General features: G+C 35.9%; 1 protein-coding gene across 10 annotated transcripts in view; it reads right to left on the reverse strand.

Annotated features, from left to right (window-relative positions):
• Positions 1-22,168, reverse strand: part of LOC117178167 (protein groucho-like) — a 397,186-nt gene that overhangs the window by 115,150 nt on the left and 259,868 nt on the right. For 6 of the 10 annotated variants that reach the window (XM_033369452.1, XM_033369456.1, XM_033369447.1 and 3 more), the window contains 4 exons: positions 12,723-12,785; positions 12,551-12,637; positions 12,305-12,361; positions 11,788-12,114 (listed from right to left, as the gene is read on the reverse strand). In XM_033369452.1, coding sequence (XP_033225343.1) covers positions 11,788-12,114; positions 12,305-12,361; positions 12,551-12,637; positions 12,723-12,785 — 534 coding nt within the window. The remainder of the gene's footprint in view (positions 1-11,787; positions 12,115-12,304; positions 12,362-12,550; positions 12,638-12,722; positions 12,786-22,168) is intronic. The other 4 variants (XM_033369453.1, XM_033369450.1, XM_033369451.1 and 1 more) reach the window with 3 other exon arrangements.

Here is a 22,168-nt window from a genome sequence, read left to right on the forward strand (position 1 = left end):
CCCCTGCGAAACATGCTTGAGCCAAAGCTACTGCACCGCTTCCTCGCTCTTCGCTACTGTGAAGGGTCAGGGGCGCAAATATCGCATTTATTGTATGACGATCTGCGTATCCAATATAGCTTACCAATTTCTACATTCACCCTACGCCTTCATTTCCCCTCCCACAGCCAGGATTATATAGCGGGATAGTAAGGTATAGTAAGTATATATGGTAGCTACAGCGAGAAGAGCATAGATAGGATAGATGAGGTTCATTGCTGTATAAGTGCGCAAAGCATTACCTATAACCTATGATCGAGATGACAATAGCGTGGATAAAGGTCGTATCCTTCTTATTGTAGAGATTTATTGTCGCCAATTTCCCTGCAGAAATGTTTGTTTTAGATTTTTCATTGAAGGTGCAATGATAAAGTTTGAATCTATGGAATTTGAACATTTTTTTAATAAGAGAAGTAATAGAAAAATTAGACTGTTATGTAACATTTACGTAACAGATTGTTGGAAAAATCATTTAAAACACATGTATGCACAATATTTTTTTTCTGTATTGACTCTACTAAATGTTTATAAGATCACTATGTATGAGTGTGTATTTAAAAATGTACTTTATAATTGTGTGTATATATAACTGAATATCAGTGAATTGAAAAATGCACAATATTCTGCCGAAACTGTTTACGCCCATGTGCCTAACGGATCACACCGACCTAAAAGGGCCTACGTCCTTCAGGCCATTGGTCCCTTCAGTTAAAAATGAAGGATACCCTATCTTTGAATTTATATATGTTATAATAGATTTTTGAAAACTTATTTATTTTGGGCCAATTTCCTAATTGGTTCAGAATAACACTTGTAAATATTTCAATTATTTTCATTTTTTCCTGACAAGACCGATCTGGCGAATTTTCGAATTATATTAATATAATGAACATAAAACATTAAATTTCCAACAAAAAATTCGAATCCATTTGTAAGCTAGAACTCCATTCAATAAAATCATCAACACAACCGGCACATAATTACTAATATATAATTAAAATACTCAATTCTGAAGTTGCGTACCCTCCAGATAAACACACAGAGTGGTGGATCAACCGGTGGTTATAATCGAATGAAATAAATGGGATGGTACAACTACTCCCGAAACTCGCAAACTAAACTTTCCCAGAGGAGTTTCTAAAACAGTTTTCCCGTTATCAAATCAGACCACCGCACCGCTCTCAAGACTGAGAATGAGAATTCCCGACGGCAATGATTACCAAGAAATAAAAAAAAATGTCTCAAGAAGACTCCGACGCTGGAAATAACTCACTATCCTGGCAGTAATTAAAGACCGATCTTGAGATCTCGGAAAATCCGACTTCTTTTGGATTTTCTATTTCCAATTGGAATTTACTGCGTCGCTACTTTCTCGGCGATTTATGCGCGATATCGCACCCCCGAACAAGACGGTCCTCCAGCCAAAAGAAGAAAAAAATAAACCAAAAAATAGTAGGGCGAAAAAGTTGGCAATGGGATAAAAAACGTAAACTCCAAACTACCATACTTTATTAAGTATTAGTAACAATTTTATTATTATAATTTTGGTTTAAGTCAAATGGTTCAATTAACAATTTGAAATTTTGTAATATCTTGAGGATAAAGTTCCGGATAGCTGAATTCTCCGATTTTCTTCAAACTTCGTATGCCTATGTATTTTGACGCGCTGATTACGAATATGATAGTGAAAATTGGCGGCAAGGCGATTTTCATGGTAAAACCATGTAAAACCCATAAAAATCGAGTTTTTTTCGTTTAGCTCAGCCAATACACAAAATTTCGCAAAATATTTTCAATAAAAGTTGTAGATCTTATTAGGATGCACATTTTTTGTTTTAAACATTTTTTTCTACGAGAGATATTTTTTAAGAAAATTAGTGATTAATCTGATCAAATGTAACAACTTTCAATAGAATAAGCGACAGGTCTTTCTTTACCGTTCGTGCTCATAGTACTAACAGGCTTGTGTTTTTCTGCGTGCATTGATTATTTTCGAGGTTTCCTTCTCCTGAGTCCTAATCAAGAGGGATAAAACATATAATATTTTCAGTCTAAGTATGATTCTCTGAAAAAGAAAAAAAAACGCTCTAGTGGTTGCCACAAATCGAACTCATTCCAACTGAACGACGTTGCTCAAAATACAAGAAGAAGATGACTCTTTTGAAATCTGAAATGACTTGCGGCCAGTTCTTGTGTCATAAAGCAGGCAAGTACCGTCATACTAATACCGTTGCGGATAATACGTGGTTCGAGAGGTGCCACATTTCAGCAGCGGCCTGTATACTCATTTAATACTGTTTCGCTGTAGGGTTCAATTTTGAATTAACGATCCGGGAAAGGAGTATCATAAACAATCAGTCGATTTAGCGGGCAACTTTTGCAGACTGCTTCTCTTTTTGCAGGAAGATCTTCATGGCTGCTCTTGACAGTAAATTCGAAGAGGAAGGTCGCATCGGAGGTATCGGTAAAGTAGTAGAAATATATGAGTGCAAGATCGGTCGTCGAAAATAAAAGCGAGGGTGTGATGTGGAAGGATCATCGATCCTCGGAATGATCCACAGAGGACATCCCTACAGCTATCGGTTGGAAATCTGCACTGCAAATAAGAGAGATCAGGCTGCTTTAATAGAATTAATAAAAAAGCAGGTAGCGGAAGGGACAGCAATCCATACCGATTGTTGCAAAGTTTATATTAACCTCGAAGATCATGGTTTCGTCCACCAAACTGTGAATCATTCGGAGGACTTTGAGAATCCCGATACCGGAGCGCACACTCAAAACGTCGAGTCCTCTTGGCGGTGGATGCGACGATTTCTCTCACGAGGAGTAGTGCACACCAGCAATCTCGCAGACCATCTCTGTGAATTTCGGTAGTGACGACGGTTCAAGAAAATAGGTGCTGATTCGTTTAAAGAACTAATCGCGAATATTAAAGTCTGTTACACTGGCCAATGAATTTAAACAGCATTTTTAATTAAAATAAATTAAAATGTAGTATATAATAATAAAATCATAAAAATAAAAAGTAAATCAGTCCAATGAAAAAAATTACAAAATATAAAAAAAGACAAAAAAATATGCTCTTTAAAGTACTCGAACCTTCCCGCGATGAAGAGCGTTATTTGACGCCAAGCCTAAATCAATGGAGAAACAATGAAAAATGAAGATCGAGTGTACACGTAGGTGTTTGACCAATATTATATCTGTAAGCAGTCACAGGGGTGCCTTCCCGACCCCTCCACAGGACCTAGAAAAGGGGTAGGGGTTTGAACAACATTATTTCTGTGACCAGTCACATGGATGCCTTCCCGCCCCCATGGGACCTGGAAAAGGGATAGAGATTTTAACAACATTATTTCTGTGAGCAGTCACAGGGATGCCTCTCCCTCACGGGACCTGGAAAGGGGTAGGGGTTTGACGAACATTATTTGTATTGCCATTCACAGGGGTGTCTCCTTCCCTCCATGGGACCTGGAAAAGGGGTAAGTGTTTCAAGATTATTTCGTTGACAGGTTCACAGGGGTGCCTTACCGCCCCCACGGGACCTGAAAAAGGGGTGGGAGGTTGAACAACATTATTTCTATGGCCAGTCACAGGGGTGCCTTCCCGACCCCATGGGACCTGGAAAAGGGGTGGGCGTTTGACAACATTATTTCTGTAGCCAGTCACAGGGGTGCCTTACCGCTCCCCACGAGAAGCTGGAAATGTGAAGCAGGAAATGGTAGGGATTAGACCGGCATTGTTTCTGTAATTAGTCACAGAGGTGCCTAATTACTCTTGTAGCCACTTTGGGCCTGTTGTCACGGTAATATACAGTACCGAAATAGTTGATCGTTAGATTTATCACTAATTGTCTCGGAAACTATCCCTTGTGGAAAAAATGCTTCACAAAGAAAATTTGCATCTCAATGAGATCTACAATTTTTGTCTGAAAAATGTTGCAGGATTTTGCGTATTGGATGAGATAAACTCAAAAATCCATGATGTTTATGGATTTTTTTACATGAAAATCGATATATAATTCATTTTCTCGGATACTATCACTCGCAGAAAACAATATTAAAAAAATTCAAATTAGGATGCAACCAAACTAATTAAATTGTGATTCAAGTTATCTTGGTTGGAATTAGTTTCAGCACACATCTGGGTTATGAAATGATTTAACAGAAACGATTGACTATACAAGGAGAAATCTAGGAAGTATGGTCGAACGAGAAATTTCGGAAATCCGTCAGCAGTTGTGGCAGCCCCTCTGCTACCTGCAATACGCTTAAATTCAAGTTGTCGTGCAATAAAAAAATAATTTATTTAGTTACTTCGGCAGCTGTTTTACCATATTCAAGAGGTTTGTTTTGAATCCTTTATGGAATGCGGAATTCATGCTTTTCTGAATTTTCACTGAACAGTGTCTCGAAAAAAATGAGCTATTTCTAACTAGATGTTAATTTAGTTTTGGTAGAATCTCAATTTCAAGTTTTTCTCACCAAAATACTACTTATGGCACTCTTTTAGTTTTATAGACAAATTGGAAGCCTGAAGGCTTTGAAGGGGGATGCAGGAAGAAGAGGGATGAAGAGGAGCTTAGGATGTCAGTTATACTTGGTGGTAAAGCCGGCGAAGTAATCAAAAAATGCAGGGCAGATCCATCAGGAAATTCAGAGTTTTTAATGTTATATATAAATGCTGCACATCGGATGAATCCTGTGCAGGACGATAGAGGAAGAAAGATAAAAAAGAGGCAAATAGAGATGGAAAGAGAAGAAGCGAGAAGGAGAAAAAAGGAGAAAACGCGCCCAGAGATCAACCGACCAACCAACGGTGTTGGACAGTTACAAGGGGGTAGCTAAGACTCACAAAATAAACTGAAACCACCTCTTTTTGCCCCAAACCCTAACGCTTATTCTAGCCGCTTCAACCCGCAACCCCAAATTCCGTCCGCCCCCCTTCTCCACATCAACCGTGGTAGCTTGGACAAATAAATTACACCGCCTCGGACGCGAAAAAATCCAACGAGTTGCGAGAGCGAGTGAAAGAGAACAGTGTATAGGTATAGAGAGAAAGAGAAAAAAAGAGTACAAACGAAAGGGTTGAGTGGGCGTGGAAGCGAGAGGAAAGTATGAAAGTCGGACAAGGTGAATGAGAGAAGAAAGAGGATGGAGACAGGACACCGCACAGGGAGAATATAAAGGAAGGAAAAGGTGTGTATGTGGAGGATACCGTGGTTCGCTTTAATTGGTTCGACGTGGTCAGATGAAAAATTCAACCCCGCCTACATGATAGTATCTCTTTTGATGTACAATTGTAGACCAACACCACAGGCAGTCAGGATAGGCGATAGACGAGATGGCCTGAGTACTGAAAATACCTAAGATTGTAGTCGTTTACTTCATTTTTTGTTTATATTTGAAGATACGATGAGACTACCGCTTCTTCCTTTGAAATAGATATTTTGAGGAAAAATGGCACATTCGAATTCAAGAATAAGCGAGAGATTACCATCATCTGTAAGAGTGAATAATTCCCTATGATAAGAACCATCGCACGTCCTAATGTTCTGCCTCAAGTTACTAAATGGTACTTAATAGGGAAATAAATCCATAAAAGCATATGCATTATTACGAATAGCATAAGGTAAAACAATAAATAACAAAAGCTATTTGAGGTTAAAACAATAGGAAATAATTCACTATGTGTACCCGGTACAACAGTAGATTCGAGGCAACCTGACCTAACTTCACTTCAGCGATACTTTGAGCAGGTTAGCGTGGCATTTCCATCTTTCATCGTACCGGTAACAGGGTGCACCGTTGCTCCTTTGATTAATGCTTTCCTGAGGGGCTGTGAACTACTACCTACCCCTCAAGTGAAGGGTAGTGCGGTAGTTCCAAGAGGTGAGCGTGGACACGCAAGAACTCATTTCCGGTTAACGCTGTGCCCCTTCCTCCACTATTCACTATCCAACCCCCAAGGTCTTTCTCGCTCGCCCTATCTCCCTGCCCTCCCTCTCTCTCACACACACCCAAATTCCACACTTACACTGATATCCTTAGCAAAATTTAGCCACACTAACGTCTGGAAAATTGGAAGAGAAGAGACGCCTCGCTCACCAAGTTGTAACTTGAAACAAACTTTCGACCCCTCGAGGCTGACTTCCTCGTGTAAATGACGTATCGTTAGGCTTCTGAGAAGAGCCACATCGATGTAGGGGCGATTTAACAACATTGGATTCTCGAAGAGAGAAACTATGTCAGGTATACTATACGATGAGTATTTCCATGAGATAATTTCAAAACTTAGTTTGAAATCATTCAAACTTCGTTTGAAATTATCGTAAATTTAATAGATGCTTAATAGTGCAGTTAAGAAAAAAATTTATAACTTGGAGAGTGGTAAACAGGAAACAAAACAACTTTTGAATTCTGGGATCAAAAACCCAGTAACGCAAATAATTTACTTAAAATTGTAAGCGGAGGGCAAAACGAGAAAGAAAGAAAAATTGAATGAAAGAGTTGTGCATATACGAGAGAAACGAAAAGGGGCCACCGAGACAAATAATCCAATTTAATAAAAGCGCTCCTGGGGTGCGGTCGTCTGTTTTCACAGTTTTAATTATACCTTCTATCCGACACGGGCCGCACATTTTGTCGCTGCGAGAACCGCTCCTGACAAAGGAACGAGTTTTCCTCGGCACTTCCTTGGCCCCTTTTCACTGCCACGAAAACGCACCTTTAAAGCAACTTCCCAAGACTTTCACCACTACCAACAAATCACCTCTGAGGGACCAAAAAAGGATCCTAAATAATTAGGAAAAAATACTATTTTTACATTCTCATCATTTATGATTGAGAAAGTATTAGAATTGTCGGAAATTTGAAATCACAATTTTTCAACGGATCTCCACGCTTCGATACCCCCTGAATCCGAAAATCAGGTTTTTACGATGGCGTCTGTCTGCCTGTCTGTTCGTCCGGCCGTCCGCCCGTAAACACGATTTTTCTCGAAAAAATGAACGGATCAAATCCATCTTTTTGAAGGTTCTAAAAGAAAGGACGAGTTCGTTAACCAGACATTTTTGATAAAAATTCAAAAAGTGAGCGCATTTTGAAAATTTTTGAGACCACTTTGTTATGAATTTGAAAATTCTATGTACGGATATTTATAGTATTAAAAAGAACAAACAATTTATCCTCTTGACTTTTTTCGATAAAAAGAAAATTCTCAGAGTTATAGCGTTTTCAAAATTTTTTTAATCAACCGAAAATCCAAATTTTAAGCCAAAAAACGCACGATATGAAAAAAAGTCAAGAGAAGAAAAAAATTTATTTTTGAAAGCCGTACAAGATTATCATAACAAATTTTTGGAATTACTTTTTGATAGGACGCGTACTTTTGGTTTTATTCTTGAAAAATAACATTAAAAATTTTTTTTAATTAGTGAAAAAACGACAGAAGTTACGAGAAAAAAAATTCAACAAAACTTGTCTACAAATGTCTGTCGGAAATCGCACGCGCACCGCGACTGTCACGACGAGAATGTGTACCTCAAAGCCTACAGAGCTTTGAGAAACTTAATCTTTGACAATAGTTAATTAAGTAGACAATTCAGAATATGAAGACCTATATAAATACTGCCATCTAAAGTAGATTTTTTTAATAAGGTTTTTTTAAGCATTCCAATTGCAAAGAATAAATATCCGAGCGCGAAGCGCGACATTCAACAGTCGCGCATCCTAGGAGCGCTCAAATTGGCAGGTCACGCGCTTAGCGCGCGATGAGAGTGTGCCCGCTAGGCGGGCAGATTGTTTCCAAAAAATTGTTCTTGCTTTTTTTCTTTGCTTTAAAAATAAAGATTTTTTATGTATGCACAGAGAAATACAAATTTAATAAAAATATATTATTGTATTTGAAATAAAATTTTTATGTTGCTTGGCATGAAAAAAAGATTACTGAAAAATCAACAATGAAAGTTCAATTTTATAGAACTCGCCCGTCTGACTGAGCACGTGCATCATCACTACTGTAATTTCACAGCAACTTGTTTAAAAGAGGTAATTCCTTCCTCTGACAGATCCTCCTCAGAAAAAATTTCTGAATTATTTCACAAATATTTGACTCAGCAAGTTAATTGGTATTAAAAAAATCTATTTATAATCTTGTCAAAATTGTTGATTTAAGATACTTAATTTTTAGGGTTACGATAGAAACGCTTATGCATTCGGTAAAATGGCTGGCTGCCCACGAAAGCACTTAGCGCAAAAACTATTAGGTCTACCGATATAATTTTTTACATGGAAATGTGCTTCACGTGTCTAATTCTATAACAAATACAGAGAACCCTGCGAAAAATCCTCATCATATCCTAGAACAAAAATTACATCGAGACGTTGCTATGCAAAAACGTATGAATTTAGCCTTTGTTTTACTTAAAATGACTGAGCACATCCCTATCGTGGATACTATTAGATCTACCGACTTCATTTCTTGCATGGAGATGTGTTTTACGTGTCTAATGCAATGAAAAATAGCAAAAACTCTGAGAAAAATATTTATGGAGACGATGCTATTCAAGAACATAAGAATGTAGGCCTTTTGACCCAAAAATGATCAAAAATCACTCTTTGGTTCGAAACCAGCATAAACAATTGGAGATTTTACACAAAAAAGAAAAATCTGTTCATAACTTTCTGGCGTCAATATTAATGAAATTATTATTATATTTAAAATAATTTCAGAATGTTCCATTAAACATTCTTTTGATTATTATCGATGTATATATAGTTTCGAAGTTCCATGATAATAATCAGAATAAAAATGATCATATTCATAAGAAGAACCTCACTTTAAAGAATTAGTCTTTCATCTTCAAAAAATATATATAAATTGATATAAAGAGACTTTAAGAAAAAAATGTATTTATTTTACTGTAAACATGTTTTATTTTAATTTATGTTTTATCTTGGACTTCAAAAAAACTATCTATTAAATTGACTAGGTTTTTGTGACGCAATAAATCAATTTAAAGTAATTTAGTAAAAAAACGAGAAGAAAACTATTATTTTTAAATTGTCAAAATAGTCAGTAGATTGACTCAATACACGTCCTGGACTCAACATAATAAAGACCAAGGAGATTTTGAAATTATTATTATGTTTTAAACTCCTGCAAAGCAAGTAGTTTGGGCGCATTCATTATATGGTTTATCTTTAATTGTAGTAATTTCATAAACATTGTGCATCATTATAGACTCATAGAGGATTTTTCATTATAGTGTAATCTGAGGAGATGGAAAAGCAGATTTTGGGCTACAAAGATGTCTGAGGCGATAGGAAATAGGACTCTCGATTGTAAAATTGTTTAGGTTATTTAATTTGTTATTTCTCTTTATTTTTCATTGGTAATATATAATAAAATTTTTTTATATAGGTCAATAGATTCCTTTCGCCTATAAGAGTGATACTTTAAATATTATTGTGAAAATTTATTACTTATAATACTGTTATATTCCAAAATTACTCAACTTTTTTCCTTACAATCGTTGGACAAGTTTATATAAATCTGTAGGTATCATAACATTATTTGGTCATAAAACTTTTCTAAATGCCTCAGCCGATTCATCTTATCAAAATGAATATTTAATAAAACTTTTTACTTATAAATGAACAATGAAAACTTAGAAATTTTTTAAAGATTAACATTATTGTATGAAGACAGATATAAACATTCTGTACAAGCGTAAGGTAAAATTTCAAACATGGTATTGAATAGACAAAATTGAAATACATGTATTGTAAGTGTTCTAAATCGTGAAGTCAGCTTCTAGCATTCCAATACTTGTATTAGAGCGTTTGTAAGACGAACATTTTGTACGAGGAAGTCACGGAATTAATTGCATTCAAGGAATTTTGGGAATTCACAAAATTCAGGACATTAACGAAATTCATTAAATTAATTAAATTCACAGAATTCGCGGAATTTATAGAATTAAAGAAATTCACGAAATCTACGGAATTCGTGGAATTTATCAAATTCACAGAATTTATAGAATTAAAGAAATTCACGAAATCTACGGAATTCGTGGAATTTATCAAATTCACAGAAGTCGGGGAATTCGTAGAATTGATAGAATTCAAGGAACTCGCGAATTACAAAATTCAAAGAATTAACCGAATTCACGAAATACGCTTAATCTATGGAATTCACGGAATTGTAGGAATTCGCGGAATTAATTGTAATCACGGAATTTACAGAATTCAAGGCATTCACGGAATTCATGTATCGCCCGTGATTTACAGAATTTATGCAATTCACGAAATTCAAGGAATTAACAGAATTACCAGAATTCATGGAAATGGAGGAATTTACGAAATTGATAGAATTTGCAAAATTCATGCTATTCTCCATTTACGAAAATGAAGTACTTTTTAACTATATTTTTATGGTTATGTAAGTAAAAAAACCTTCAAATAGAAATAGAAAAATTTAAAAATGAAATATTAATTGTGTATAAAAATTCAGCAAACAAATTCCTAAGCACATCTCGGTTCATTTCCAATTAGGTTTTAATGTTTTCCGAAACTTTTAAGTCTAAAATGAAAAAAAGGATAAACCCTATTTACAAAAACATTTTAAATATTCTGTTGCAATTTTTTACTTCTTGGATCTTGTTTTAGAATTTAACAAAAAAAGTAATTAGGCAAATGAAACTTCACATTCCATTGGTTTTTATGAAAATAATTTGATAAAGAAGAAAAAAAACCTGTAAATAGGTTGTTTTAAAAATTGCCCAGCCAATTATTTTTCAGTTTGGACTTTAAATACTTTAGAGGCAACCCCCAAACAGATTGAGAAAGAAAACAGGACGTGCAAAATCTTTTCAGTGAAAACTAATTCGAATATAGACGTGAGCTATTTTAAGGGTTAAGAGCCACATCTAAAATTTTTGTTTCAATATAAAAAAAGTAAGAAAATATTTTTTTACTAAATAGCTTTAACTGTGGGGGTGAGACTTATAATATAACAACATTTTATTACAAAATCCTATTCATATTTTATTTATAAAAAATACAATTCACTTTTGTTATTTGGAGAAATTTTATAAGATTTATTTTGAATTTATTTTAATCCACGTAACAGCTAAATTCCTGCTTATTATTAAGAAGAAATAATAAGATGTTAGATATAATTTGCCTTTATTTTTCGAGCTTAAAGGTTGGAACACGTGACAGTAGTATTTAGAATTTCGAACAATTTTGCGACTTGATACTGTAGCTGTATCTAATGTATTTATTCGCGCACTCGAGACGCACTGAATAAAGTATTGGCGAACCTTCAATGACATTTACGATCTATCAATAGCGATTTGTCAAGTTTCTAAAAATGCTTCACTTTGTTTAAATACAAGGAAAACGTTCTTAATATTTAGAATATAACACTACTATAGTTACTATATACTTTGCACTTAAAAGGAACATGTTTAGCCTGTGCCATGCTAAACGTACCGTCTCTGTCCTAACTTCAAAAGTTATTCGTCGTAACAAGACACATTGCTCATAAATTTGAAAAGCATTGAAAACGTCAGTTTTTTTTTCTTATTGCAAAAACCTCCGTTTATGAAGAAGCCAATGTATTTAATGCCTGTGAGGAAGTAAAGTATTCATATTTAAATTGAGCACAAATAAATGCAACCAAAGTAAGTACGAGTATATCCATAATACTTCGCAGCGATATTTATTAATTTTTTTTACTTACGTGGGTAAGTTTTTCTTCTTTCCGCCTCTTACTGTCGCTTTCAAGGTCTGGGGTGCGCATACGAAATTTTTCAGGGGGTGAGGAGGATCGTCTGAGTTCAGTTATTGTTATTGATTTTCGATCTTCAGGCGTCGCGGCGGCGCTTCGGTGTTGCAAATCCGCAGATTTGAGAAGAGCTTGAGCCTGGGCTTGAGCGGCTATTGCCGCAGGATGTGCCGCCGGTGGACCAAGGTGGGTTGGCACCCCGGCTATTGCGGCTGCTGCCCCCGCAAACCCCAAAAATCCAACGGGAGACATTCCTCCCATTTGCTGAGCCTGGATTTGTTGCTGTAACAGATATGCATTCTAATTACTCACTGTAATAGGATAAAAATTCATAATATACAAATTAAGATGTTCCCAGTACTTTCTAACATTTTCCTTTTTCAATTAAGCTCTCCACTCTGCAAGAGTAGAATTTAGTATGAAATAGGGTCTAGAAAATTGTTATAGAAAATGAAGAATATTATTTTCTTACCAACAATTGTTGCAAGCCTTGCTGTTGCATTTGTAGACCTTGCTGCTGAAGTTGCTGCTGGAATGAAGCAAAATATTGATTTTATTGTAGAAGGAAATAATTTTACACAATTTGTTTATAGTGATGATTTAGATTTCGAAGTTGATTTATTTTTTTTTAACTTGCAAATTTGTGTTTTATTTTTGAATTAAAACTTTTTATTACAGAGAAAGGTTTTAAGATGATTTAGATTTTGGGTAAACTTACCCCAATTATCGCGTTGATTTCGGTTGGAGTGACTTCTTTAGCCCTCTCTACAGCGCGAGCCACTTGTTGTTGGTGCTGCAATCCATGCTATCATTATCGCGTCGTCGTCTCTTTCGATCGCGAAACTTTTCGCGCTGCACATGCAGTGAAAAATTAAAATCAAAATACTCACCTCCTGTGCCAGAAACGGTAGTAATTGGGCAATTATTGCATTTAGCCGCTTCGCGATCTCTGTCTGAAATAAGGAAACACATTTTCATTAGAACTTTGTTCTAAAATTTATTTTAACAAATAATAAAAAAAACACAAAAAACTATTTATATATATATAGTTCCATTATTTAGAAGATTGACAAAAAATATTATTAATAAAAGAGCCTCCGATTTTGGGAGGGTTAGAATAGATAAATTGATCTGTAATAAAATATAATAATAAATAAATAATAAAAGCAGAATTGTTCATTATTGAAATTTCTTGCATTCACAAATTTTTTAAGTACGGTCAAACCTGGATTTAGTGTTTCTGGATTTAATATTTCTGAGAATTGACGCTGCACGGTAGGGACGGGTGAGAGGCGTTGCGGGGGGAAATACTGTCCTCACACAAGCGTCACAAAAGTGAGAGAAACAAGAAAGAGAAAAAACAGGACAAAGAAAAACAGATCGGAGACTCTGGATTTAATGTCACGCTCTGTTATAAAATTGAAATTAAATCTAAGTTTGACTGTAATTTAAAGGATCAATTTAAATTTCTTTTTAGCAAAATTTAATTCTAACATTTATTAAATCTAAATACGTAGTAAAATTTTTTAAATCTTCAACTGAAAATGTTTATGCTGGAAAAACGTACATTTGCAATGAATAAATTGGAAATATTATTACATTTGAAACATCCCAATTTAAAATTGTCTGTCTGATTCCTTTGTTTAAACCAGTTGAAATGCCCCCTTCGTCTACAAAAATAAGTCAGTGCAATACGATCCGAGTGATTCCGACTAGTATTACAAAAATGCATTCTTTTTCAATACAAGTGAATTCGACCTACTACCAAACAAAGTCACTCCAATTCAACCTTACAAAATGGTTTTGACCGCTATTCAAAAATTGATCCCGATCTAATTCGGCCTGTACCCATCATTCAGAATAATTTAGGTAAAAACGAGGATTTAGAAAAAGTGGAATCATTCGGAATGAATTTAATTCTGTCCGCGGATCCAATTTTAATGAGAATTTGTTTCATATCATGAAATGACGGAAGCATGTCGATAAAAATATCGAATTTATTCGGATTCATATTGATTCACGCAGATTTAAACAGATTTAAACGGATTTAATTCCTTTTCGAAACTTCTACCAGGAAAGTTTGCCTTTTGTTATTCCAAGAAAATGATTTAAAAAATGTCGATCATGGTGACAGCGAAACTTGAAAATCAAATTTAAACTATAGAATTTCCATCAAATCAAAAAAAAACTTCAAGTGGGAAGACAATGTTGTGGAATGTCTCACTGTACCATTTCGGCTCATTTTAAATGTTTGACTCATTGCTACACTAATCGAAAAAAGGTCCAATAGCGGTATTGAAACATCAGAGTTAATAGTGGAGACCGAGGTTTAATAAAGATACCTAGTATGATCGTGTAGTGACTGAGAAAATGTTATTTCTCTTTATAAGTACATATTTTATAACAAGAAGTGAAAAATCAAAACAGGTTTCCTAAAATATTTTTCCAACTCAAGTTTGATAATAAACGACTAAAAATTGTTATGCGATGTCCTTTGGTGTCTGGGCATCCATTCTAGACGTGGAGGCTCGATTAAAAAATTCGTCGATTGACCAATTGCATATAACTCACCTTTCCACCACACCTCTGCATCTTTCTCTCTCATTCTTCCCGCTTCTCTTTCTCTCTGCTTTCAAGCATATACATTTACTATATCTATCTGTCCGGGCTTGGAGGCCGGTTGGGGGTCGCTTTTCCTGGCCTCTATTTTATTCTTTCCACCTCTCATTTTATCTCTTTTCATCCATCGTTTGTTCTCTTTCTCTCTCTTCCACGAGCACTCGTATACGTAGAGAGCGTGTTCTCGCGTTCTTTTATTTGGCCCTCCAGGGATGGCAGAGGGTTGAGTGAGTGAGTGAGCGAGTCGAGAGTGAGGGTACTGTTGGGCTGGGAGCGATGACATCGATTTTTTACCCGTTGCTAATCTCAATGTTATCCCCTTTACCAGCCCTTTCACCCCCTTTAAACCCCCGTTTCATCCCTTCTATTTTTCCTTCTCCTCCCACTAGCCATCCACCATCAGTTCTGCGGGTAATGTGCATGTGCATCGGGCACATTCGTAAAGGAATAACCATTTTTCCGGACAATACTTGCCCCAGCACATGACTTTTTTACCACCCAGTCTCTTTCTCTTATTTTTATTATTTTTTACTTTTTACTCTTTTTGCATTCTCCCTCCTCTCTCTACAACTACAAATGCAAAAACTATATATATTCTCGGTACAGATATGTATTCGGTCATACGTCTGTCCGAGAGAAATTCAAATGGGAGTGGTTACTCTAACATTCGTTATTTCGAACTTAGCAAGTTTACGTTTGGTCTTTGTGCTTTGACAGAAAACTCTTAATGCCTAAATGTCGACGGTCTCTAGAAATAATAGATCCTGCCGCGAGAAGAACAATTGAGACTGCGATTATTCGTTGCATTCATCGCGCCTGGGGAATTGTGTAATGAAAGCGGGAGTATTTGCTTAGTATATGTAAGGTGGTTTGCTGAAAATCGATTTATTATAATGCATACACGGAGAGAAATTGCAAGTTCTGAGTTCACGGAAGCGCGTGATTTTAGGGCTACTATTTTGGTGGGCTTCTATTGCCTGAAACTTCAAGACGGTTGCTTTAAAAGCATGGGTTGTGAGATCTCAGTTCTCGCGCCAAAGCGTGATACAATAAAGGAGCACATCCGTGAATTAATCTCTCGAAATTGCTCTTCGTGTACTTTTCAGAAAAAATATAATTGTAAAAATATCACCTTCCGCTCGCCTCACCTTTCCCCTCCCACCTGAATACCCTTATCTACTACTCAGTGCTCCGTTAAAAACTAGCATAGTTTGAAGACTTTAAAACGAACTACTTATAGAACTACAAGTTAGACCCAATGTAGTCTTGAAAGTAGTCGTTAACGATAATATGGGCTCACATCAAGCTACTGCATGGTTTAGAACCTAGTTGTTAGCTGGGCGGTAGGCTAACATCAAACCGCTGGATACTCTTAAAAGTAGTATGTAGCCAGATTGTGGGCTTACATCAAGTCATTTTATAAATTTAAAAAAGTGCTAAATTTTACCTAAATAGAGCCTGTATTATAAATAAAATTACGCCCAGAAAACAGTTTCTTTGAAATAAAAGAAACTTATCTTTGATATATCATGATTATTAAATAAATTATTATTTGTTTACATGGTTTAATTAAGTCCATTGTGTGCAACTATGGTAGCCTTTCTCAGAAACTTGACACGCACGCTCCCTGAACGTCATAAAAAATGGAGTGCCTGCTTCAACATTAGACACTTTCATCCAGACAAGTCCTTCTTTGACAGTACCTCCCCCCAAATACGTAAAGATGTACGTCTGCAGGTTATTCCATGATCTAGTTATTCACTCGGTGAACAGAGTATCTACTGAAACAATTCAGAAACAGATAGGTGCGACGACTATACCAGCGATTCCCAAACTAGTGCCGACGGTCGGCGGCCCGACCGCGGTTGTGGGAAGCCACCCCGGGCCGGGCAGCCCCCTAGGGGGGAAGCCAACCCGGGCCCAGCTCCTCGGCAGCCCCCCCGCTATGAGGACCCTTTCTTTGTCATAAGATTTAAGGCTGTTTCAATAACTAAAATCCTAAAGACATGGCTCAATTCAATTCTAATTATCTGAATCATTTGCCTGATGTGACTTTAAGAAAATGAAAAAAAAGTTGATGAAAATCGGTTAACATTTCGAGTAATTAAGCATATCTTTAAGTACATGCAAAATTACAAGAACTGTCAACTGGGATTGAAGATATTAACCGATTTTCATCAACTTTCTTTTCATTTGCTTAAAATCAGATTAGGAAATTGATTCAACTAATTAAAATTTAATTTATTAACATTTTAACACATTTTAATTTTTCTCAACCGGTTCTATCTCTCGCATGAAGCATGCAACCTACCGCATGACCGACAGTCAAGTATCCCCCTTGGGTTCTAGTAGAAGGAAAAAATGGTAGGGTGGCGGCCCTGCCCCTCCCTGAAAACTGCAAAAAAAGTTTGGGAATCGCTGGACTATACGACGCGTCTCGCTCGGCTCGCTCAGCTGCTGTGACGTCGCAATTCTTTCAAATTAGCTGTTCAGAGGTCTAAAGCTAGATCATGAGGGCTAAAGCAAGCTTCATTGCCTTCTTCTTCAGAGCCCAAATCTTGCTGCCTCAGGTCGAAGACAAAAGACTTAGTACAAAAGACTAAGGGTTAGCCATAATTGTGTTTTGTTTTAAATTAAAGACCCTTAATGGCTCTTTTTAAGACACAATTATTGTAAAATTTTAGACATCAGCTTAATTTAAGGCAAAAATAAAAACAAGACCATCATAGAAGACTTTTTTCCTGTGCTACTCTCATCATACACCTTCTATTATCCTCGACGCCACCTTCCCCTCACCCCTCGTTATATCGTCCCCTATATTCATATCCCTACTTCATACCCTATTCTTTTCCTTTTCTTTCCTCTTTACCTTGCTTTTCATCTCTTCGCCTATATAACCTTTCACCTTCTTCAACTCATCACATCGACACTTTCTCCTTCTTCTTTCATCCTTTCCCTTGCCGCTCCTTTCACCTCTCACTATCACATAAATTAACATCTCTTTATTATTATATTTTAAACACACAGTGCTTAAAGTATATATTGCTGAGAATACTGAAGCTCTGGGATATCTGAAAAAATTAATACATAATTCCAAATAAAAAATCATTAAAAAAGTACTTTGTTGAGAGTTTAAACTCCTATCGCACGCTGCAGAAAGCAGAATACGAGAGAATTCTTTTATTGTATCGGCAACAAACAGCCTTGCTCATTTATTTGAAAGGAGGAGGACGAAAATTGAAATTGTGATCCGACTAAGAGTATAATGATTTAACGATACTATCTCTTGATAGTATACATCGATCGGTTATAGAACGCGATTTCTGTAATACATTCATAGATAAATGAATATTATTGTGATGTATGTAGTGCGTAGAAGAAGAAAAAACGTTTATTTTGAACAAAAAAAGATGTCATAATGTACCGAAAGCAAATTAACCATAATTGGTTCATATTGAACAATACAAATATTAAAGGAATTCAATTGTTTTACAGTGTTGACATTGATCAAGAGAGCGAACATAACTAAAGTTCCAAACGAGTGTAAGGCAATGACCTGAAATAAAATGAAACCCTAGGTTTTCCCATATATTTGAAATTGGTTTTCATTTCGTATTAAAATTGAAAAATTTGTAAATTATATTATTCTTGTAAAGCTTTAGATAGAAATATCGAGCCAAATTTGATTAAAAAACCTTTTCTAATATTTTTTCAGGAATCATTTCAGTAGTCTAAATCTGTCTTGCCCAACATCACTTACTTTAATTAACTTTGTATAAACTATCAAATAAAATGAACAATGAAAATCAAAAACAGACTTTAAAATTAAAAGATCAAATATCTAAGAAAGACCAATTTTTGATAGTTTTTCAATATTGTAAAAAGAGTTGCGGAACCAATTGCTAATCAGGCGCACGATCAGGCGCACAATTGGCAGTCATGTATACACAACAGGTTTCGTTTTAAGCCTTTTAAATACACGATAAGCGTAATCAGATAGGCTTGATTCCACGATCGTCTAGATTCGATAGGCTATTTTTTTCATGTGCCCATAGGGGCTGTGCATAAAAGAAGTAAAAGTTGCAAACACGTAAGCCCCTTTTTTAGGTCCTGTAAGTTTGAAACCCACCTACTCTACCTAATGTAATCTTCTTCCACAAACTTTTTTTAAAGCTAATTTATTAAATATTTTTATAGAGGACTCGAAACAAATGATGAATTAATTACACCCATTTTCTATGCTTTGTTATTCAATATCGCATCGCTCTCATTAGTCCAAGGTGTGTGTGTGTCAACAGTGACTTTTCAATGGTACCTCGTAAGCGGATTGAGCTTAGGGTCACGAAATTTGTGGGATTTTGCTTCCCAAATTATATAAAACAGCGATTAAATTTTGAGTAAAATGAGATGAGAAAAACATTTTTTCTGGAATTATATTTTTCTCCTAAAAACTGTTTTATTTATATGTGAATTTTTTGAAATTTTTATTATGTTTGGCAAAATGTGCTCCATGTATGTGTAGATTTTACTGAAGTGCTTTTTTACAAAAAAGATAAAAATAGAAATTTCACAACGTGAACTTTTCTACATTACTTTTAGCACTTTTATATCAAATGTATATTAGATTTATTTATGTACCTCGGCCTAGGATTGCTTATTCAGATATTGAAAAATAAAGTACAAATTTCATTTATCATGATTACTTTAATATTTGTTCCTAATTTTCATTAAATATTATTCTCAGCTACTCTGAAAAATGTATCATTTCAATCAATTTATATTATTGCAATAATGAATTGCATGCCATTCATAATATTCATTAGTATTGAAACATATACGAATTTTCATTTTCTTGTTTTTGTAATTGAAAAAAGGGCGAATAATATGAGAAAAAATAAATTTTGCTTAATAAACATTTGTTTTAAACTTGTATCGTTTCTCCATAATTTAATTAATCGTCCATCTTTTTGGGCTGAAAAACGTTTGTCTATTAACTTTTTTCGTACTTCGTGTCGTTTTTGAACAAATGTAATTTTTTTATTTCAAGTGTTATTTTTTATGATTAAAAAAGAAACTACGCGTCTTATCAAAAATGATTAATTACACATTTTTAGCTCTTTTTTCACAAGTTATGTCGTTTGTCTTAAAAATTTATTTAAAAAATTTTTTATTTTATTTCTTATGAATAAAACCAAAACTATGCGTTTCATCAAAAAAAAAAAAAATTAACATCAAATCTGTAGCTATTTTTTGGGTGAACAAATTTTGTATAAATATTTTTTTTATGACGCCTTCGTCTGTCCAGGAATTTAAATTGTTTTATCTTTATTGCTGTTTTTACGAATAAAACAAAAACTACGCATTATATAATAAAATGATCAGTGACAAATTTGTAGTTTTTTCTTGAGTGAATAACTTTTGTCTTATATTTTTTTGCAGCTTGTATAGCTTGACCAGAAATTTAATTTAAAGATTTTTAAAGTGGTTTTTTTTTCGAAACAAAAAACAAAAACTATATGTCCTGCAAAATTGTGATCCATAACAAATATGCAAATCTTTTTTGGATGCACAATGTTTGTAAATTAATCTTTTTTCGTATCTTGCCTAATTTGATGGAATTTTTTTTATAATTATTTTTGGGCGATCAAAATTTCAATTGCCGATTTTTCGCGAAAAATCAAAAACGTTGTTCTAACTTTTCGAATTATTATTCAAAGTAGATAGCTACCGAACTTGACCTATATTAAGTAACCATATTAAGCAAAAAACCTTGGTACAGAGGCCCTCTATCCGCAACCCGAGGACGCGTTCGGTGGCTTTGTGTTAGGCTTTGTCATAGAACCGAATGAAAAATGTGACATATATATATATGATTAAAAATTTGTCATAAGGACAACCGCAGGATTTCGCCGGGAGCGGGTGCTAATCTGAAAAATTGCACCCGCTTCCAGCGAAATCGCGGTGAAATTTCAGCCACAACCACGTCTCACAACCGTGAGATAGGTGGTTACAGTCTGTAAAGGAATCAATACGACGATCCAGCAAAAGCCTCGTGCACCCTAAGAACACGGAGCGACCCAAGGATAACCGCCTTCTGCATTTTTCCCGCAAGTCTTCTAGCATATTGTTGACACGCAGGGATGCTTTTTAGGCCATTAGCAAGTGATAGCTTGGCACCTCCAAGAGCGCCGATGATAAGGACGATCAGTTTAACAGAGTATTCCGGGTACAATCGTTGCAACTCCTTTATAAGGTCTCGATACCTCTCTTTCTTTTCATTCTCCTTGGCTATGATGTTTTTGTCAGCTGGTTCCGAAAATTCGATAACGAACATGGTTCGCTTCTCGAAGTCGAGAAGAACCATGTCAGGCCTCGAGTGAGCAACAGAAACAATTGTCGAGAATATAAAGTTCCAGTATATGCGGCACTTCCCATTCTCGACAATTGACTCAATTTCCCTAGGAGCATTTAGAGGAGCGATATTAAGGTGAATGCCGTAGGAGTGACAGAGATGGTAATAAAGCACTCTTAGAGCCGCATTGTGCCTTTGAATGTAGGTCAATTCCGCGTGAGTTGGACAACTAGATAGTATGTGAGCTAAATGCTCGGGGTGTGCATGGCACGCCCTGCAGCTCTCATCGGGAATGTCTTGGCACAAAATGTGGCGACGCTATGTTAAGGTTGAAATGACACCGTCTTAACATGCAAAAATGAAACCCTCTGTACCAGACTTCAATCCGGGCGATTTAAGGAAAGCAAACGTTAGCTCACAAGACATTGACTGATCCTTCACATTTATGTGGATGATACCGTGCATCCTCTTATCGAGGAGCTGTTCACGAAAGTTTTTCTCTTGTGCTTTCTTAATCCGGGTTTTCAGGAGTGAGTACTCGAGATAAGATTTGATGCATTTTGCATTTTAAGAAGAGGGTCTCTTCCATTTGCAACTCTATGTGCTCTACCCAGAATAATCCTGTTGTGAAGACATTCAAGACTCAATATTCCGCTACCCCCTTGACGGCGTGAGATGTACAGTCGCGGAACGGAAGACTTAAGATGCATGCTTTTGTTCATGTGCATAACCTTTCTTGTCCCAATATCAAGAGATCTGAGCTCGTGCTTCGTCCATGGAACTACTCCAAATGAAAAGAGTAGTACCGGGACGGCAAGCATGTTCGTTGCAGATACTTTGTTCCTCGCCGACAGTTCGGAAGACCAAATCTGTCGGATGAGACGTTTGTATCTGCTTCGGAGAGTATCCTTTATAGATGTTAAATCCTGAATGCGGCTCTGTGGCACGCCCAGGTATGTATAAGTCTCTCCAGCGCAAATGTGTCGTATGACGCTTCTATCAACGAGCTCAGGATCTTCACGGATGCCATTAAGTTTTCCTCGCTTCAAATAAACCTTGGCGCATTTTTATAACCAAAATTCCATTCCAATTTCCTTAGTATATCGTTCGACAATCCCCAGAGCTAGATGCAGTTGCTCTCTGTTTTTAGCATAGATCTTAAGATCGTCCATGTAAAATACATGAGTGACCTTGTACTTTCGATGTGCAGGTTTGCCGCACAAGCATCCGTCGGAATGGCGCAGTGCTAGAGATAGTGGCAACAATGTAAGGCAAAAGAGGAGTGGGCTCATGGTGTCGTCCTGAAAGACACCTCTCTGAAACGTGACCTTGTTAGTTGTCACACGATTTTTGCCAGATGAGATA

This window comes from Belonocnema kinseyi, chromosome 8 (genome assembly GCF_010883055.1).
Source record: "Belonocnema kinseyi isolate 2016_QV_RU_SX_M_011 chromosome 8, B_treatae_v1, whole genome shotgun sequence".
Classification (NCBI taxonomy): domain Eukaryota; kingdom Metazoa; phylum Arthropoda; class Insecta; order Hymenoptera; family Cynipidae; genus Belonocnema; species Belonocnema kinseyi.